This window comes from Malurus melanocephalus, unplaced genomic scaffold (assembly GCF_030028575.1).
Source record: "Malurus melanocephalus ecotype Western Australia unplaced genomic scaffold, MMel_1.1 scaffold_118, whole genome shotgun sequence".
In the NCBI taxonomy this organism is placed as follows: domain Eukaryota; kingdom Metazoa; phylum Chordata; class Aves; order Passeriformes; family Maluridae; genus Malurus; species Malurus melanocephalus.
This window is the reverse complement of record NW_026623350.1, coordinates 1,438,450-1,457,041: the sequence shown is the minus strand read 5'-3', so window position 1 is coordinate 1,457,041 and position 18,592 is coordinate 1,438,450. Positions and strand designations below refer to the sequence as shown.

At 35.5% G+C, this 18,592-nt stretch overlaps 1 protein-coding gene across 1 annotated transcript in view; it reads right to left on the bottom strand.

The window, feature by feature from the left end:
• Nucleotides 1-3,984: 3,984 nt before the first annotated feature.
• TBC1D22A (TBC1 domain family member 22A) overlaps nucleotides 3,985-18,592 on the bottom strand; it is a 134,895-nt gene continuing 120,287 nt past the window's right edge. The window contains exon 13 of the mRNA XM_057370083.1: nucleotides 3,985-7,227. Coding sequence (XP_057226066.1) covers nucleotides 7,099-7,227 — 129 coding nt within the window. The 3' untranslated portion in view covers nucleotides 3,985-7,098. The remainder of the gene's footprint in view (nucleotides 7,228-18,592) is intronic.

The following is an 18,592-nucleotide window of genomic DNA, read 5'->3' as shown; positions in this document are numbered from 1 at the left end:
GCTATGTTGACATCTCTCCATAGCTTTGTCCTCTGGGCTCCTTTAGTGTCAGTGGAGAGACAGAGAATGTTTTGGGTGTCACTCACTTAGGATAACAGACTCATAGGATGATTTAGGATGGAAGGCACCTTGAAGATAATCTAGATCCAAGCCCTSTGCCATCAGCAGGGACACCTTCCAAAAGACCACATYGCTGAATGCCTCATCCAGCCTGGCCTTGAGCATTTACAAGGAGGAGGCCTCCAGAGCTTCTCTAAGGAAACTGTTCCAGTGTCTCACCACCCTCACAGCAAAGAATTTCTTCTATATAGCTAACCTATTTTTCCCCTCTTTCAGTTTGAACCCATTTCTCCTTGTCCTGTTGCTACAGTTCCTGATGAAGMGTTCCTCTCCAGCTCAGATCCTGGAAGGTTGCTACGAGGCTTCCACACAACCTTCTTCAGGCTGAACAGCCCCAGCTCTCTCAGTCTATGTTCATAGTGGAGCTGTTCTCTCATACATTTCATGGCCTCCTCTGGACTTGCTCCAAAAGTTCCATGTCCTTCTTATGTGCCTCCAACATAAGAGGAGGCACCAGGACCTGGTTCTGGCACTTGGCACAGTCCAGRGGTTTATTCAGAGGCAGAAACACCTGGAAGGGTCTGAGATCAGCTCAGCTGATCAGWGCCTGGTGCAGATAACACCAAGGTTGTGGCTCAGTCCCATTCCCATAAGAGCTGGACTTCCAAGATCCTCAGGGTTCCCTTCCAACTGAGAACATTCTGTGATCTGGAAATAAAGACCTGATTCTCTCTATTGGCTACAAAATGAGTGTGAGCAAAGATCTGATGTCTCTCCATTTCTGACACACTGTGATATTGAAGAGGTAATAACTTGCATAAATAAGCAAAGTTACTATTTAACACTAAATAATATGCTGTCCACTGACATCCCCCTGTCAGGACAAAYATTTGTGTTTACTACTTTTCATGGGGAATGCTTACTGGATTTGGGAAACCTTTGCTGGCTACAAGTGCTTTTAGCTTAAATTGAATAATATTAAATAGGCATGTTATATAAAAATATATTTTATTTTCAGAGCATTTAATAATGAACATAAGTTTTCAAAACAACAGGTGTCTTGGATGAGGACAGACTTTTTTCTTATTATTGTTTCATGGACAACAGAAATAATATTATCCAGCATGACTTGAATTATTTGGAGTAGCTATTACAACCCAGAGGATGACTGCACATRCAACAACAGGCTGGCCCTTCCCATCAAAACATTCACATAAAGTTTCTTTGCTCAGAATGCTGTTTCACCTCCTGAATGTGAAGAAGTCTGATGCCCTGCATTTGATGACAGTGATGGAGAGAAAAGCACTTCTTTTTAAAGTCTATATAGAACTTTTCACCGCTGCAATAATAGTAAAATATCTGGGGGAAAATATAACAGTGAAAATTGTCTTTACTGATATRCCAACTTTATTCATTTCTGAATGCAAAAGTTGAATTATTTATTTGCATGAGGCAATTTATTCYATACAGTTGCAGCAAATTCTTGTTGCTGCCTTAGGAAAAAATTTTACTTGATCAGGTAAGTATAGGACTCAATTTCTTTCTCGAGATATATAGTTTATTGTTAACTACAGTCTGAAAGTGCTTCTATGAGCACAGCTTTGAGCTGGAGCTACAGACCTATTTTTTGACCACAAGTAATGAAAAATTACCAAGTCTGTTCACTGATTGAATGACATTTGCTGAGCAAGATAGCCATCTATTGATAAGCCTGTAAGCTGTCATTGCAGCTACGTATTTTGTATTTCTGMTGCTGCTAAAAGAGTGAACAGAATTGATCAAATGGGCTGGTAGCAGGAACTGTTCACTGGAAATCTCAGATCTTTCTGGAGGAAGATGGAAATGTATGAAAACACATAAGATGAATTTCAAAAAAAGCTCTATGTGAGAGATGCATCCTGAATTTGAGGGTGAAGTTGTCTAAATAGCCAAGAGGTGCATTTTCTCCTTTTTGAAAATCAGAAAAGAATGGGAGTAAAACTTCCCTATTCTTCCTGCCTGATTTTGTTGGTTTGGTTGTTTTTTGTTTTTTTTTTCTTCTACGGCTCTAAAATTCAGAATGCTCTTTTTCCCACGAGGAGGATCTCTGAGTAGGCACAGATAAGTGATGGTTGGATAAAAAATTTCTGGAATAAAGTGGATTGGGTCCACAAATCCAGATCTCACAGAAATGAAATCTTAGTTCTGAAGGATATACAACAAGAAAAACAGACAAATATGTATACTAAACCTTGATTGATTTTATAAAAAAGATAGACCAACAGATATTGCAGTAGAATTCTGCTAGAAATTTTGGCTGTTTGTGATTTACTGTACTAGAAATAAAATGAATACCTGTACTGTAGTTCAGATTTTAAGACTGTGCCTGGAGCAGAAGTTTCCAAGCACTTCCATCCATACTGGTTGTAATTTCAAACTTTCATTTCCTTGATGTGGATTCATTTTCTGTTCAATATGTGGAAGTCCAGTTGAAACAACTGTGCACTGTGCACATTAATCCTCCTTTGGAAATTTGTAGGAAATTCTTGTGGCCAAAAAAAGCCCAAGTTTCAGAGCACTTGTCCCTGAGTGGCTTTCTGTAGCATCACATCTCTCAGTGCTTCATTTCTGGCCCATGCATTGACTGTATTGTAGGCTCCCCACAGAAGACTTTGAAATGTTAAAAGAGTTTTTGAAATGATGCCATAGCAATTTAATTATTTTCTCCCATGCTGCCTCAGCTACACTAAGCTTAAGGAATTAGATAGGATGCAAGATTTTAGCTTTAACTTATAAAAATGCAAATGATCTGGAATTAAATTGCTCAGGAACTTGACTCTCCATCATACAGTGATAAGAAGCACTTGAGCTGCAATTCTTTCCCATGGCACAGAATTATGCCTGAGTGATCGCTGGACTGGGAGCTTTTCCACCTCACCTCCTCTTTCTATCTCTAAAGAATTWAATGTGCTATGAAGTACTTATCTTCTACCCCACTCTGTTTTCAAGGAGGAAGCGACCTGAAGTACAGATCAGATTTTCAGAAAGCCCTTTCTATTGTACTTCACATTTATATCCATGGAAAGTCCTCCATCTGCCCAGAATATCAGTTTTCCAGGGCTCCTTTTGTATARGAAAATCAACAACTTCCAGCACATATCTTGTAACACCTTGGACCTTTACTCCACCTTCTTGATCTCCTCTGCTTTGCAAAACAATTGGAAAGATCCCCCCTTGCTGATTTTATGCAGGATCTCCAGAGGATTACAGCAGATGAAGAAACTCAAATTTTATTCAAGGTGAGAAACCAGCATGATTACAATTCATTGTCATTCAAGCAYATAACAGACAAATTGCTCTGCATCCCTGTCTCTTTTCCCCTGAATGTGGTGTGGAGTTTTAAAGAGAGAATTTCCTGTGTTTGCCTTCCTTGTGTACTTTCTCACCAGACACACTGGATGTCTCCCAGCAGCTTCCTTGATAGAAGGRACTTGAGCTTCCTATACATACAGGACATCTCTCCTGATTATTAATCTACTTAAATCATCTTAATTTCCTGATCTTATTGACTCTATCACTTGTTTACTGTTTCTCCATGATAAGCTGAAGTTTCCCCTTCTCCTACACCCCCAGAGCTGGACAGAACTCTGTGCCTCCTCTGTTTGTTTTGCCCTGATTTGCTCCACCTTCAGTTTAATTCTGCTGTGGTGTCAAACCTGTCCTCATCTGCTTTCTCCAGAAAATGCTCKGTACCCTGTACCTACAAGGTCTGCACAGACACACCCTTGGAATGTGCTCGTATTACCAACTTATGTTCTCTTAATGCATTTCCTCTTGTGGCAAAGGCTTTTGAAGCTGAAAACAGACAAACACCATACCCATGCACGGACTTAGGGTGCAATGTGTTAGAAGAAAACAATGAACAAAAGCTTTCCACTCTATATAGCACTTCATAAATATGTGTTTATTTCCTCATMTTTCTTCAGTTTTACAGTTTTAACCAGTGCCTCAATGGTAATGCTTGTCAGAAGCATACAATGGAACTTTAGATACTTCTGTAGTTATGAAATTAAAAACAAATTAACAGGCCTTTCCATAAGGAACTGYGCCATAAACTAATGAAACTAATTCCTTATAACATATTACACAGTTACATAAGATTTCAACTTACATTTCTATCTTACTCCATGTATTGTATTTACACAGTTAACTAATTTATTATTTACATTTTTCAAATTCTGAAGTCATAAATCTTTTCATATTGTACATTCTAGTTTAAACTGTTATTACAGTAATTATTTAACACGCATTTTAAACACTGCAATTTCAATATTTCACATGAGTTATAGGAAATTACTGCCTGGTTTTACKAGTGATGTGTCAAGATGCCTCCTTCATAAGAAAATACGTATTACAAAGGAATTTTATAATATTGAGAATCTTGAATTTTGAAAAAACTAAGTACATGGGATGTAATAATGATAATGCTATTTCCTTTTCTATGCARTATTTTGTTTGGAATGACATTTTACCTGAGATGTAAAATTGTTAAATGTGTGGGCTTTAGATAAAAATTTGAAATTTTACATAAATGTTGGCCTTCTATATTTACTGAGAACTACTCCTATCTGTATAGATATATAAATGCTATTTATATATCTAGATCATATTTTCCAGAAAAGTCTATATCTACATAAATAAACATTGGTATTACATTAGGAAACTTCCCACTATCCTTAAAAAGCAATGTGCTCAAGTACAATATTCAACTTCTGACACAGACACAATAGTACATGTGACCTCTAATGGTAAAACTTCCTTCCAAGGGAAGTAAGAGGTACCTGCTGAGTTTGGAAGACATGGCAGACAACTTATGTGGACCCAGTGAAGGAAATTTTATATATCCAGTTCCAAAAATGTTATGCAGGAGCATCTGACACAGCAGACAACTTTGGGTCAACTTGACATGTAACATGTAACTACCTAAATAGCATCTTAATAGAAAAAGGTTAATTATAGAAAACCCTCACAACCATTAATGCTGTGTTGTCTTCTCTCATTACAATAATATGCATTTCTTTCTATTAACAAATGATTGCAGATACTAAGTTTAAAGCAAATGGTCATAATTTTCATGTTTCCTTTATTCTGTTATTGGTAGACACTGTTAGGCACAATATGACATTCTTTGTAAACATAAATTTTGATACATTAGACCATGAACAGAAGTTACAGAGAGCAGTACACAGACATGCACGAAGCACAGATCCACTACACATTCCAGGCACAAATGCAGCCGTCTGGGAGGCCTGACCCTGTATCCATCACAACTGAAACCCTGCCTGACACCAGTGGAACAGAAATGCATCCTAGTCACCAAACATTCCTGCTTCTGAAACATTTTTTTTTTCTCTCCTACCTCTTCTTTTCTTTCTTCATAGACTTTTAAAACAGAGGTGGTCTCATAATCACATCTTGGTAAAAATGTCTTTTACTTTATTTACCCTGAAACACCTAATTATTATCAAGTCTGTGTCAAGAACTAAGGCCCCTAAAGCAAGTAATGTAACTAACACATTTAGAAAGCTTTCTTTAAAATATGTATCTATGTATTTTTAAGAAGTTGAAATAATCTTCCAATAACAAGCCATAAAAGAAAATCTCTTGAAGGTTTTTTATTTCCCCAACTTAAAAGTGCACGACACTTTCTGTGCAATGCTGTGCAACTCAAAAACCAAACTGAGGAATAGTAAGTCTGAACTTTTAAGTGTATTGCTTATTGCAACTCTCACCCTTCATAACCTGTATGTGTATGGTAGGCACAAATTAATATGAGTTATTTACATCCAACAGAGAAAAATTAGAATTCTTATCAGAAAATATTTATTGAAAAAAAAATAGTGCACTTAAATTATGTAAGTTTTAAGAAATTATTCAGTATCCCATGGTTATATGAAGAAATATTAATTTTAGTCTATAAACTCATAGAGGATTTTTGTTCTGCTAACGACTCACGAGCGATCTGAGTATACTGTTATTGTTAATGGGAACTAGCTCTCGTCCTCTGAATAACCAGGAAAAAAAGGTATTAAATTATTTAACAAAAAAGCTTTGGAAAGATATATTAATTTTCCTTTTCTAACTTGCTAGAAATGGAGAATAAGGCAACAACTGAGATAAAAATATATCTTGCTTTGTAAACCAAGCTTAATACATTTCTTAAAAGTGAACTTTCATGCTGAAAAAATGAAAGGCCCTAAAAGAGAAAGGTTAATTACTTTGACAAGACTATGCCTTCTCTTTAATTCATTATTTTAAAATACTCCAAAATACAATGAGAAGGATTTATTTTAATGTAATAGATGAGTCTTCAGCTTTAAGTAATTTATTTTTATGCTTAAAAGCTTCTACAGTATCCTTTAAGACTGAGTAATGTTTAGAAAAATGCCACCAATTTCCATTACAGCCTTCTAGATACTTACATTATGGAAGTATTCTAACCTAATTCTATGGAAAAACAACAGATGGTGTGCTAATATCAGTGTCTTTTGACTTAGAACCAGACCTCAAATCACAACCCTTGCTGTCTCACATGGTTTTTATGATCAAGAAAAAGTTCTTTTTTGCCACTCAAAGTAAATACATTTCACTGATCAAAACTGGCTGATAAAGTCATAGTGGGTGACACTGAAGTAATGACAAAATCACTCTGTAAGTAGTTTTAAGTCTAAGGTACATGCAAAAATTGCTCAACATAAATCAGCCAGACTACAGTTCTCCTGTTTAGAGAAGGGGAAAAAAGAAAAAAATTATGCTATAAGACTTCTTAAATCATTTTTCATGCTGAGCAAAAAAAATTCACTTTTAAGTTCATTCAGTGCTCGATATCCTGCTTTGTCCACTTCTTTGGTATTCTGTTCTCATTCTGCAAATTCTAACAGAATTTTAATGGTCATCTTACTTCAAACGAAAGAGCAATGAGCTGAAAGCACAACCAGAAAAACAGATGCCGTAATACTGCAGAACACGTTGGTTCTAATGATTTCTGTCTCTTTATATTCATTTCTTGTAATGATTGGGGGCATCCGCAAATGCAAACTTCAGTCTGTAGGCCTCTGCTAGGAGCACACTGATGTCTTCATTTCCCCAGTGTACTGTGGGCAAATTCTGTAAAAATATCAGTAACTCCTGAATGAAGAGAAAAAATAAAAATAAAAATAAATAAATATGTATTTTCAAATAGCAGTGCAAYAGCTATGTATTACTTACACAATGATCATTTATAAGCAATCTCTCATGTATGAAAGCACCACTGTATCCCAAAAAAACCTGAGATCCCATTAGGTTTAGTGACTTTTACAAAGATACTTGTTATTCAACCTTTCAGTTCAGAAACCTTCAATTAATTGTAGCTGAAATATGGTTATTTGCTAGATTTTTTTTTTCCAAGAAAAATAATCTGTGTTGCTGCTTATCCAAATTATTTTGATGCTCCAGGGCATGCAGTTATACAATTGGATATATTTTGAAAATTATGGATGATTGCTAAGTCTGGGATTATCTCACACCAACACAAAGATAAGCTACTTCTCTATTTATACCAGAAGAATTATGAAAAAAATTATTATTTCAGTCAGTTGCAGTCAACTCCCACCTCAACTCTTAGCCCTGGTTTCCCACTCTCTGCCGGTTTCTGATCCCAAAGTATTTTCCCATGGATCAGCTTTCCCTCCCTCTCATGCTAGGTTTAGGCAAAATTCCCTTCCAAGAATTTTACATCCAGAAACAGAGGTACCAAGGAGCTCACTGGGACAACACCTCTGTGTTCAGTTCTGATGAACATGCACCAAAATCCACCACAATCTTCACCAGCACAAAGCYTCAAACCCTCCTCTGTAGGGTGAAACCTGCCAGCTAGGAGAGGACTCTTTGGAAGAGCAGTTACCACAAATTGTCTCCAGACTTCATGCAAATGATGGTTTTTATAAGGCTCATAATTTTTCCAAACTCGGGAAGTTAGTTTGTTCTTTTTTAAGAAAAATTATGACCCATAAAGCCACAAACCCTCAAATGTGATGCAAAAGCCACTTCAGGCCAAATTTGAACTTCAGATTTAAAAATTCCCSTAGAGCAGATCACCGGTCTCATGCATTTAATTGTTTTGATAAGCTGTGGCAAAACAGCAAGACAAGTTTTGGATGAGTTACAACCAAATGAATGTTGATTTTTACGATGAGAGGTGTAAGGCAATCTTAGGAATAAGTGAAGTTGTTCTACCTGCTTGAATCTTCTAGGTTCTCTATTTTTGCAGAAAAAAAATGCAGACAATTTGTGCACATTTGTATATGTGCTTCTTTATTTGTGAGGATGTGCATATGTCTATTTTTATGAGAATATATTTGTTAAGGTTTATTCTAAAGATCAGAAATAAGTGAATGAGAATGCAATTTAAACCACAGCCGTTATCTTGTTATAAATCAGAACCCTGCAGTATCATGTATAAGTACCCAGGGAAATTACTCTTCTTCATAAAAGTCTTATTTTTCTTTTTCCYTCTTCTCCCTCCTCTTCACCTGCTTTCATAGAAGATGGCTGTAGGAGCCCTTAGCAAGGATTCAGCAGCTTTAGGGAACAGCCARGAGCAGAAATTAACATAAAATGATTTCTTTGTGTTTGTGAGAAAATTATTTTGACTTCATCTACTTCACAGTCTTGCTGTACTGGTTCTTGTAATATGAAAAGAGAAAGAATAGACGTTGAGCAGTACTGTATATTTAATTATGAATAATAAGAAGTAATACAGCAGAGTTAGCATGAGAATGTCTCTATTACACTTGAGAGAACACATTTTTAATAAACTTGTACAATTGTCAAAATCCCACTCTTTTTAAAAAAATTCTATGTACTTATTTGACAGTTATGCTGATAACTGTAATTAACAAATTAGCAGTAGAGAGTAGGAGGGTTGGGTGGAGGGATCATAAATGCCTACCTCCATGAAAGTTCTTTTCTCCTTTTACAAAAGTAACTTTCWGGCAGCCCTAAGACACAGCAATTAATTCAGTGAGCTTTGTGAAATTACCTCTTTTACTGTTTGCAGTCTCAAGACTTTTCTGGGTCAGACCTCTGGTGCAAACAATTCATATTGCTGGAGCAGTGTTTTGATTTTCTTTTGGGATTTGGTTTTCTTTGGACTTTGGAACATCCAAAGACTACAGCTCTAATASCCATACTATGTGAAATTTAACACATACCTCAAATCTGAAATAGGACTGTTAGTGATAAGCTAGTTTAATATTTCTAACATAATTTCAAATTTGATAATAATTTTCATCAGAATTAAGTATATAAACAAAYGGCAGAGTAATACATTGACTGTCCAAGTCCATTTCTGTTTGAGTGGGAATTTTGCCACTGTTACTAAGGGAAAAGACCAAAGTCTAAGATTCATACTGACTAGTGAATATGTGTTATAAATMCAAGTGATTTGGCCAAAGACATACTGCTATGATCATCTAAAGATAAGGCTTATCTTCCTGTGATCGACTACAGAGCTTCAAAACTTGCTCAGATAGAAATAAAACCTACATCTACTTAAAAATGAAGTAAAAGTTGGCAAAAAACTTATGAAAGAAAAAGAGTTATTTTTCTCTAAATAGGAAAATTTTATTTTTCACTAACTGCTAGCGAAAATCATACTGCCTTCATTACTGCATTCTTTGAAAACAAGAAACTACTATAAAGAAACAATCAAAAATCCCCAAAGTCTTTGAATTTGAAGAAATGTACAAACACACTAAATATTTACAAGACCACATGACAAGTTTGCCTAAAACTGTTCAATTCAGCATGTTACAGTTAAAAAAAGGAGCAAGGATTACAAGTGATTCAAGCCTACTTATTTATTTTTAATTATAATTTTTATTTTTTTCACCAACAGATAAACAGGAATTACTAGGTTGTATGTGCAAATACGGCATGCATGCTAACTGCTTAGATTCATTTTTCTGTCTACACCAGTATTAAAATATGAGGTACTCTTTGAAATATGATGAGTCATAATGTGAATTAATATTTGCCATTAAAAACTTCTAGGTGATAAACTGCCTGATCTATTTTAGAAGAAAACTGAGTCTGAAAATCAATATATGTAAAATATTCCTGTAAGAATTTTGTTTTCTGTTTAATCTAAATGGTATTGTGATGACATCTGGCTGCAGAATCAGGGCAGCCAGTAGATCATCATCAGAGCTGGGGTTTCCAAAATCCCAGTTCAATGTTTGTTTATATTTTGGCTGTATCAACAAAAAATATGCTCAAAATTATATCCCTTGCACTTGGCAAAGAGAGTGCCCTGGTTTCCTAGACTCTTATTGAGAGAACAGCTGAATTAATCCCTTGAAGTGGGGCCCACCTGCACGGCTCAGCCTGCAGCACATCTTCWGCTCCCCCTATTTGTGGGGTTTGCCTTCTCATGCCACACCATGGAAAGGCTTCTCCATCCTCCACCACTCCCTGCCAGCCAAGCAGAGGTGGATCAAGGTACCACTTGTATTTGTTCTTGCCCYCCACAAAAAGAGATTTTAGTCATGGTGTTACTACAATGGTTAGGGGCTGCAGCTGATATTATACAGGACAGTATGAGAAAACTGGCATTTTTTAGCAGGGAGAAGAGAAGGCTAAGGCAGCATTTAAGAGCAGTTCTGTTTACAGGGGTTAGAAACAAGAAAAGAGGTGCCAAGAGGCAATAGTAACATGGTGAAGCTAACTTGTCACACAAAGCTACCTTGCCATAAGAAAACAATCCTTTGCAATGAGGGTGCCAGGGAAACTGAGAATCTGTCCACTGTGAATTTCACAGCTCGCCTGGCAAACCCCTGAACAGGCTGCTCCAGCTCTGATGCTCGCCTGGCTTGCAGCAGCAACTTGCACTATGGACCTCTCTTCCACAGTGAAATTTTACAGTGTTTTATTTTTTTAAAGAACATGGGCTTAATTAGAAAAGAAATCCAAAAATGCAACAAAAAAAAAGTTAAACATTTACCCTTTGGACCATTTCAAGAAACAATGAAGTATGCTTCCTAACAAGTAGAAGTATATATTTTTCATTTCTAATTAAAGGATACAGGGGGGCTGCTGTAGCAGAGTTACTGGGTCAGACTATGAATAAATTAAAAATCTACATATCAAACTGACTTTTAAGTATGGCAAAAGATCTGACTGTGAACTATATACTAGCCTTTGTAAGAAATTTCTGGTTTACACTGATGTATTTAAACCACAACTCAGAAATAATTCTTCAGTGCATTCAAAATTCAATACTTTTGCTACCAAACAAGATTATCTTTTACAGAATTCACTCGTGATATCTCCACCACTTTAGCTACATTTGGATTTACATGATACTTTACACACCTGTGTTTGTAAACCTGCCAAAATATGCTACAACACTTTACATACAGCATGCTCAACTATGCTGCTATATATAAAGTATTTTTGAACACTTAGAAGCAGCTATATAATGCAATTTTAAAGTAGATGTACTTTTAAAATGTAATTTTCCTCAGATAATTAAGGTGTATTCTAGAACTATTCACCTTGTAGTCAAGACAAGACAGTGGTAAATCTGCTCTAAGTGCTGTGGAATAAAAGTACCTCTCGCTGTATGAACAATAAAAGTATGAGGTCTATGTTTTACACACCACAACAATAGGAGTAATACTCCAGGTTAAGCAATGGCTGTTGTCAGATACAAAATTATTCTCGACAGAAAAAAATGTTATCCCACAAGATTCAGCACACATATCTAAGACAAAATACCAGACTACCAGATAGTTCAAAAAGATGATTTCCAAAGCCCTTATTCCTCAGTTTTCTCTAAAATAAAAAAGGTCAATGTCTGCTCCTTGTAGACTAAATCAAAACTGAATACTAAAAAACTTCACAAAATACATATTTAATAATTACTACAAAGTTATCAGCCTCCTTCTCCTCACTGAGACGGTAACCCAGTGAAATCTCAGAATATTAAAACAATCTTTAAAAACCCCAAACCCAGAGCAAAGGAAGCAAATTTTATCATGCTTTGAAATATGGTTCATTACCAAATCTCCTTACAGTATGAAGTCTGCTATAATCCCTTTAATCAACACAATTTTAGCAAAAGATTGGGCAATAATACCAGTTATTTGGCAATGGTTATCTGTAGTTGTTATGCTATTTATTGTCACCCCTACTCTGACTCCATATGTGGATCTTGAAGGAAGGAACATCAAAACTAATTACAGAAAAAAATAACATGTTGATAGTTAATAAAACATAAAAATGTTATTCTAATGAGTAGAGMACTAAGGTATCTTCTGTGATAATCAAAGCAATACATATGCTTTGAAAATTCAGCTCAGAGTTTTTGTCTGAGTGAATTATTGACAAAGTTCAATTGTGAGGGTTTTTTTTTTAATAGAAGAAACTTAACAGGACATAAAAACCAGTAATAGTGTTTTCATTTTAGAAAATATAAAATGGCAGTAACTAAAGGTAAAATCAAACTTGAACATACTGAGGACATTAACAGAGTTAGTTTTTAGTGTCAAAACTGAGGACTGGTCTATTAATTTAACAAATAAAGGCTCTCCTAAAATGCAGTACTTTTCTATGAGAGCTGTTAATCCTTCCTGCTGCTAACTGCAATGTAATTACAGGCTGAGTACTYCTGGTCTGCCACAGCTCTGTTTTACACTTATAGGAAAACCTACAATCTTGCTATATTTTATGATCATAAACTTTTCAATATTATAGTTCAGGACTGCATATAAGTAAATTAAAGGTAAATTAAATTTACAGATAATTWTTCGTGATTTGATAAGAGCTGTACCTATTACACATTATGACCATATATAAAACACGGCAACATTTATGATGGCAATTTGATTAAATGGCCCCTTTATGAGAGTTATTTGTGCTTTCTGAAGTTGTACTTGAAATCCCAAAACAACACCTACTTTTAAAGAACAAATAAAGAGCAATTCTACAAAAATTTATTTAGAGTAATTATTGAGACAACCAAAGGAGGAAACCAATTATTGCCAAGGGAAAAATACTCATTTATCTTTTTAGATAATAGAAAAGAGAAATAAACCTTGCGCATGCATTAAAAGAAATTCTAAAAGTTTTTATGGCTTGATCGGAAATCGCATAATGTTGCACCAGAGTTAGAGCTGGACAATGAGTCAAACATTTTTGTGAAACCAGATGTAGTCACTATACAGGCAAAATAAACCCTTAATATAGGGATTACTGAATTCCTATTTCCTTTACAATATTCTTTTTTATTTGATGGCATTTGGGATTGTCACGTGTGAAAGGAAAGGATGGCTAGTGCCAAATGGGCATCCCCTTTATGGCCTCAGTCCCTTTCCTGCACTGTGGAGCATCTGACAGATGTGCCACAGCTACAGAGCCTCAGACCTGTACGAGCTGCAGTGACCAGGCTGGCGAGGTGCTGTGCCATGTTAACCTCTAATCCTCTTCCCAGATATTTAGGATGAAGGATGCCTGCTGCTTTGGGACTCAGCCAAGCTCACTACAAATCCTCCCCCTCCAGCCCGCTATCAAAGCAGTAACTGYACTGGCTGGTGACATGAAATACACACTGCAGAGCCTGCATGACCTTGTTCAGCTGCCTTGGTGCTACTTTTCCCTCCTCTCTGCCCCTTGCTGTTGRTATCAGTGCACCAAACGAATAGGGCTCTAGCCCTGAGACAAGTTCTCTTTCCTTTACTGAGTCCTGTTTCTCCTCTTGCAATGTGCTCAGCAATATTCCTTGTGCTGCTGCCACTTCTCACTTCTCCAGATGTCCTAACCTGCTACATGGAGCTGCAAATAATGAGCTCTGTTTCYGGAGTGCTGTGCATCTTATTAACTGCCTGTATCCCGGAGTCAGAGAAAACATTTCTTTCCTGTTGGGCACAGCTGGAACTGAGAATACTAAGATTTCAAAACCTAATGTTAAAGAGATTGTAGGAATAGGTCACCAACTGCAGTTTAAGGAGTATTTGCTGCAGATACAGGTTAAGAGCTGTAAGTGGACCCGGATCCTTCAGGAGTTGTGCTGGCTGCCTGTGCTGTTTCCTGAGTGTGAAGCACAGCCAACAGTGGCTGAGATGCACAGAACAGTCCCTTTTGTATATTGGATGCAACAAAGCCTTCCTTATTCCTGTAACTTCAAAGACCATAGGTGAAACTAAACTTTGATAAGCACAAGATGGGGAAACACTCATTTATTTATGCCAAGTAGGAGGAGCATTGAGGTCTGCACCAGACACAGTCTGAAGGATTTAAAAGACACATTCTTGGCCAGTCATAAGTCAGTATCACTCAARAACTTCCACCTTGAATGTGAAAGTTTAGAGGAAAAAAACAACAAAAAATTAAACAAAACCCCACAACCCAAATATTTGCTGAAATAGTGCAACATCAAACTTCCTAAATTCAATGCTAAATTTTATTTTTTCTTGTTCATTCCTTTATTGTGCATTACTTACATTATGTACCTAGAATTCCTTGAAAGGAACATTAATTATTTAATCAGTTTAATACATCTTAATTTTAACCTTTTTTTCACACCATGACATCTCAATCAACAGACCAGAGCACATAGAACTCATAATAGTAGGAATCTAACTACAGAGAAAAAACATTATTCAGAATTCTAACTAGACTTGTTGCATCTTAAAATYAATACTTAAAAAAAATCTAAATAGTTTAAAGGTTAATTTCTTCTGCTACCAGCTTACATTCAGCACCCCAAGCACACAATGATTTTCAACAAGTATATATTTCTTTATCCTTTGATTCAAATATAGCATATACATAAACATATACAGATATATATATACACTTTGATTCAAATATACATTTTAATTCTTCATTTCAACTGATCAATCTCCCATTAATCTTATGAAAACATAAAGAAGTATGCTATTCTTATAATCAATATATATATATATATATATACACTTTGATTCAAATATACATTTTAATTCTTCATTTCAACTGATCAATCTCCCATTAATCTTATGAAAACATAAAGAAGTATGCTATTCTTATAATCAATTTCATATTCCTAATAAAAACGTCATAGAAACACACCTTAACATCCTGAAAATGAAAGCTTATGGAAAGCTTATCATTTCCCTTTCATGTWTTTCTTTTCATGACGTCTGAAAAAGATTCCAGGACTCAGAATACTAAACCAGCAATTAAAGCCCTGTTTCATCCAGTATGGATCTCTTACACAAGTCATTAGCAACCTTAATTGCTAATCATGAAATATATGGTTCTAAAGCACTGTCAGAGAAGCTGTGCTTAGCTTCAGCTCACTTAGCTGAAGAGAAGATTTACAAGGGTAGTGGTTAAAAAATACATTAAAGGACCACATCTCAGCTGGTATTAGAGGTAGTCTTATTTCCTTCGTCTCCATAAAAAAAGCAAACCCACAAGTAATCTCCATCCCTAATACAGGAATCAAATTTGTATGCTAGATCTTTTTTCTCAACTAATCTTACTATCCACACATTATTATCTCAAGTTTATAAGATAATGTTAAGGAATTAAAATCAAAGAAAGCATTGTCACAGAACCTAAAGGTATCTTCCACCCTAAACCCTTTTATGATTCTATGATACTCGAACACTGATCTAAATTCATGCTTAAATCAGACAGTCAAACAAAACAGTCTGAGATTCTTTCTCACACTTAAACTAGAGAAAAGAGGACTTCCATTTTACACATCTCATATGAAAACTGTGYATCTCAGGAAGCATCCAGGAAAGTTTCACAGTACTCAAACTGCTCAAGCTCAGAACAGAACAGCCCTGAACCATTCTATTTATGTTTTTTGCTGTATTTTTAAATGAAATATTGTTATATTGATGGCATGTGGATATATGTGTACTCCTTATGTACCAAAACATAAATTGTAACAAATAAATAATAAAAAGCCCAAGTATGAAATTTACCACTAGTTCCATCCAAACCACAACAAATAAAGGAGAACAGATGCAAAAATCCAGAGTAGGAAAAAGACATGAAGATCAGTTGTTATTCTATTAAAAGAAAATCCAAACAAAACCCATCCAAACATAGAATCTACTGAACCAATTAAGGCTGCAGCAATTATGGCAGAATTTAATTTCTGAAATTACTTACCAATGAGCAAGTTACTACATTCTGTTTTTTCTGTAGTCAAGCAAGATCACAATATTTCTATAGCAGATTCCAAGTGAAAATTTACAATTCTGCCTCTCCATGAAGTCCGTATGCTAACCACTCTTTTTGGTTTGGTTTTCCTGACCATAATTTGGCAATGCATTTTAAGTGGGACAATTTCTACAGCTACAAATTCACACATATTTAATTTCCTTATCTGCAATGACTTAGATTTTAACACTGCACTATGAACAGCTAAAAGCTCAGCCAAAAAAAAAAAAAAAGAAGAAGAAAAAAAAATCATAAAATACCAATTGAATATAATGAAGCACAGGACGAAAGTGTATAAAATTTGTATGCATTTCTAACTTAATTATTATGTTTTGGCAAAACACTGTAAATTGTTCTGACTAAAATCTTGTTTTAGAGAAAACATGTATTAAGGATGCTGATGCAAAATCGTTGATTTTCTATAACTAACGCAGTACTGCCTGAGACACATAAATTTTACATCCAATAAATGTGTCACAGTGCAGTGGCTACCTAAACTAGTGTATTTTTAGATGAAAAACAAGTAGTTCTAAACATAATTCAAATGTAATATTGTTGCTTTCCTGAGAGATATAGGACTGAAAGAGGCCAATTCCATTCCCTTGCTCAATCACTGCCACATGAAGCCGTATTTTGGGTGTTTTGTTCTGAATAATAAACAATCATTCACCACTTGTCCATAAAGCATTTGTGCACCTCTAACAGACTTAAAGACAAAGAGTACAGAGACCCAATGGCKTGGCAGTGGAAGAGACCTTCATGAAGATATCACAGTTAAAGGAAACAACCTGCCCCATCTGATAACTGAAAATTTCCCACTTAACCTCAGAAGCCTCACAAAAATCAATACAACGTAATCCAAAAATCCCTTCATCTCTGAGGAGAACGCCACTGTTCAAATTAAGAAATCAATTAAGCTTCCATGGTGAGTGGAGCACGCAGGGGATCACCCAAGCTGCTTGATAGGCTTTCTCAATGCACAAAAACAACTAGATCCACACAAATTTCTATCCATTCCTTGATGTCTTAAAAGAAAAATATATTATATAGAATGCTTTAGTCAGAGACAAATTTGAAAAGTGCATCCATAGGCAATCAGATTGAAGCATCAATTCAAATTAACACAATACAATCCAATTGTACACTGTAAACTAAAGAATAAAARTAGCCTAAAACAGAATAAATACAAYATGAGAAACATGATTAACAACTGTGACTCTGTTCAAGACATCTTTCAATTTGTTTGGGGACAACAAAAAACCCAAAGATTAATCTTCCTGTATCACACAATAACATAAATTTGTCAAGCTCTGTCAGAAAATATATGCTGCACCTCATGTCCTGATATTTCACATACGAGATGCTTCACTTTACCTAATGGTTTATAAACCAAAGTGAAATAATTTATATACTTTTGACCTTTCACCAAAACTACATGGTGACTTAAATATTTATCCCCATCATAAAGTAATCCAAATGCATTCTAGAAGATAACCATATTCTCTCTCAAGCTTTGCTTCACAAGGTTAAACAAGAAACATTGTTTTAGTGCTTTCTGCTGAAGTCAGTGCTTCATTTCCCAGTCTACTATTGTTTAACACAATTACATAAAGAAATTACATAAAACCCAAATAAGTAATTCTCATACAAGTCCCAGAGAAATGCAATTTTTAAAAAGCATATAGACAAAGGATACATTACTGGAGTCATGGAAAAATAACAACACTAAATGGAGTGCCTGGAAGCCCTGAGGTACATAMAAATATCTAAGGCCCTGGATTTTTAAGACAATTGAAATACTATCACACTTTCTTTATGTAATATTTAATTGCCTTTTTTACATGTCATTATACTGACAAAAATAAAAATCACCACTCAACTATGGCCAGGCAGAATTTGAGATCAAATTTCTATATAAGACAATAAATGCCTCAACTTTCATGAAAAATAAGTGTTTGTAAACCAGCAGCTGAATGCAGGATTTATTCTTTACTTATCRACAAAATAACAGCCTCCAGACACAAACATGAGAGAAATGAATGTCTTTTCAGTACAGTGGGTGACAATGGGCTAGGTTAATCTTTTCTGACTGCTCATTTTTAAGATCTCCAAGATTAAAGTCCTAAAARCTCTTAGGCCATAAATACCTCTTCTTGGTAATCCTGGTCCCCACACACAYGGAAATAAACAAGTTTACACTCAAGCTTCAAAAGCATCTGCATGTTGAAAGCAGTGGCCTCTGTCATGGTATTAATACCCAAAGAGCAGATTGGGAGAGGAACACTGACAATTG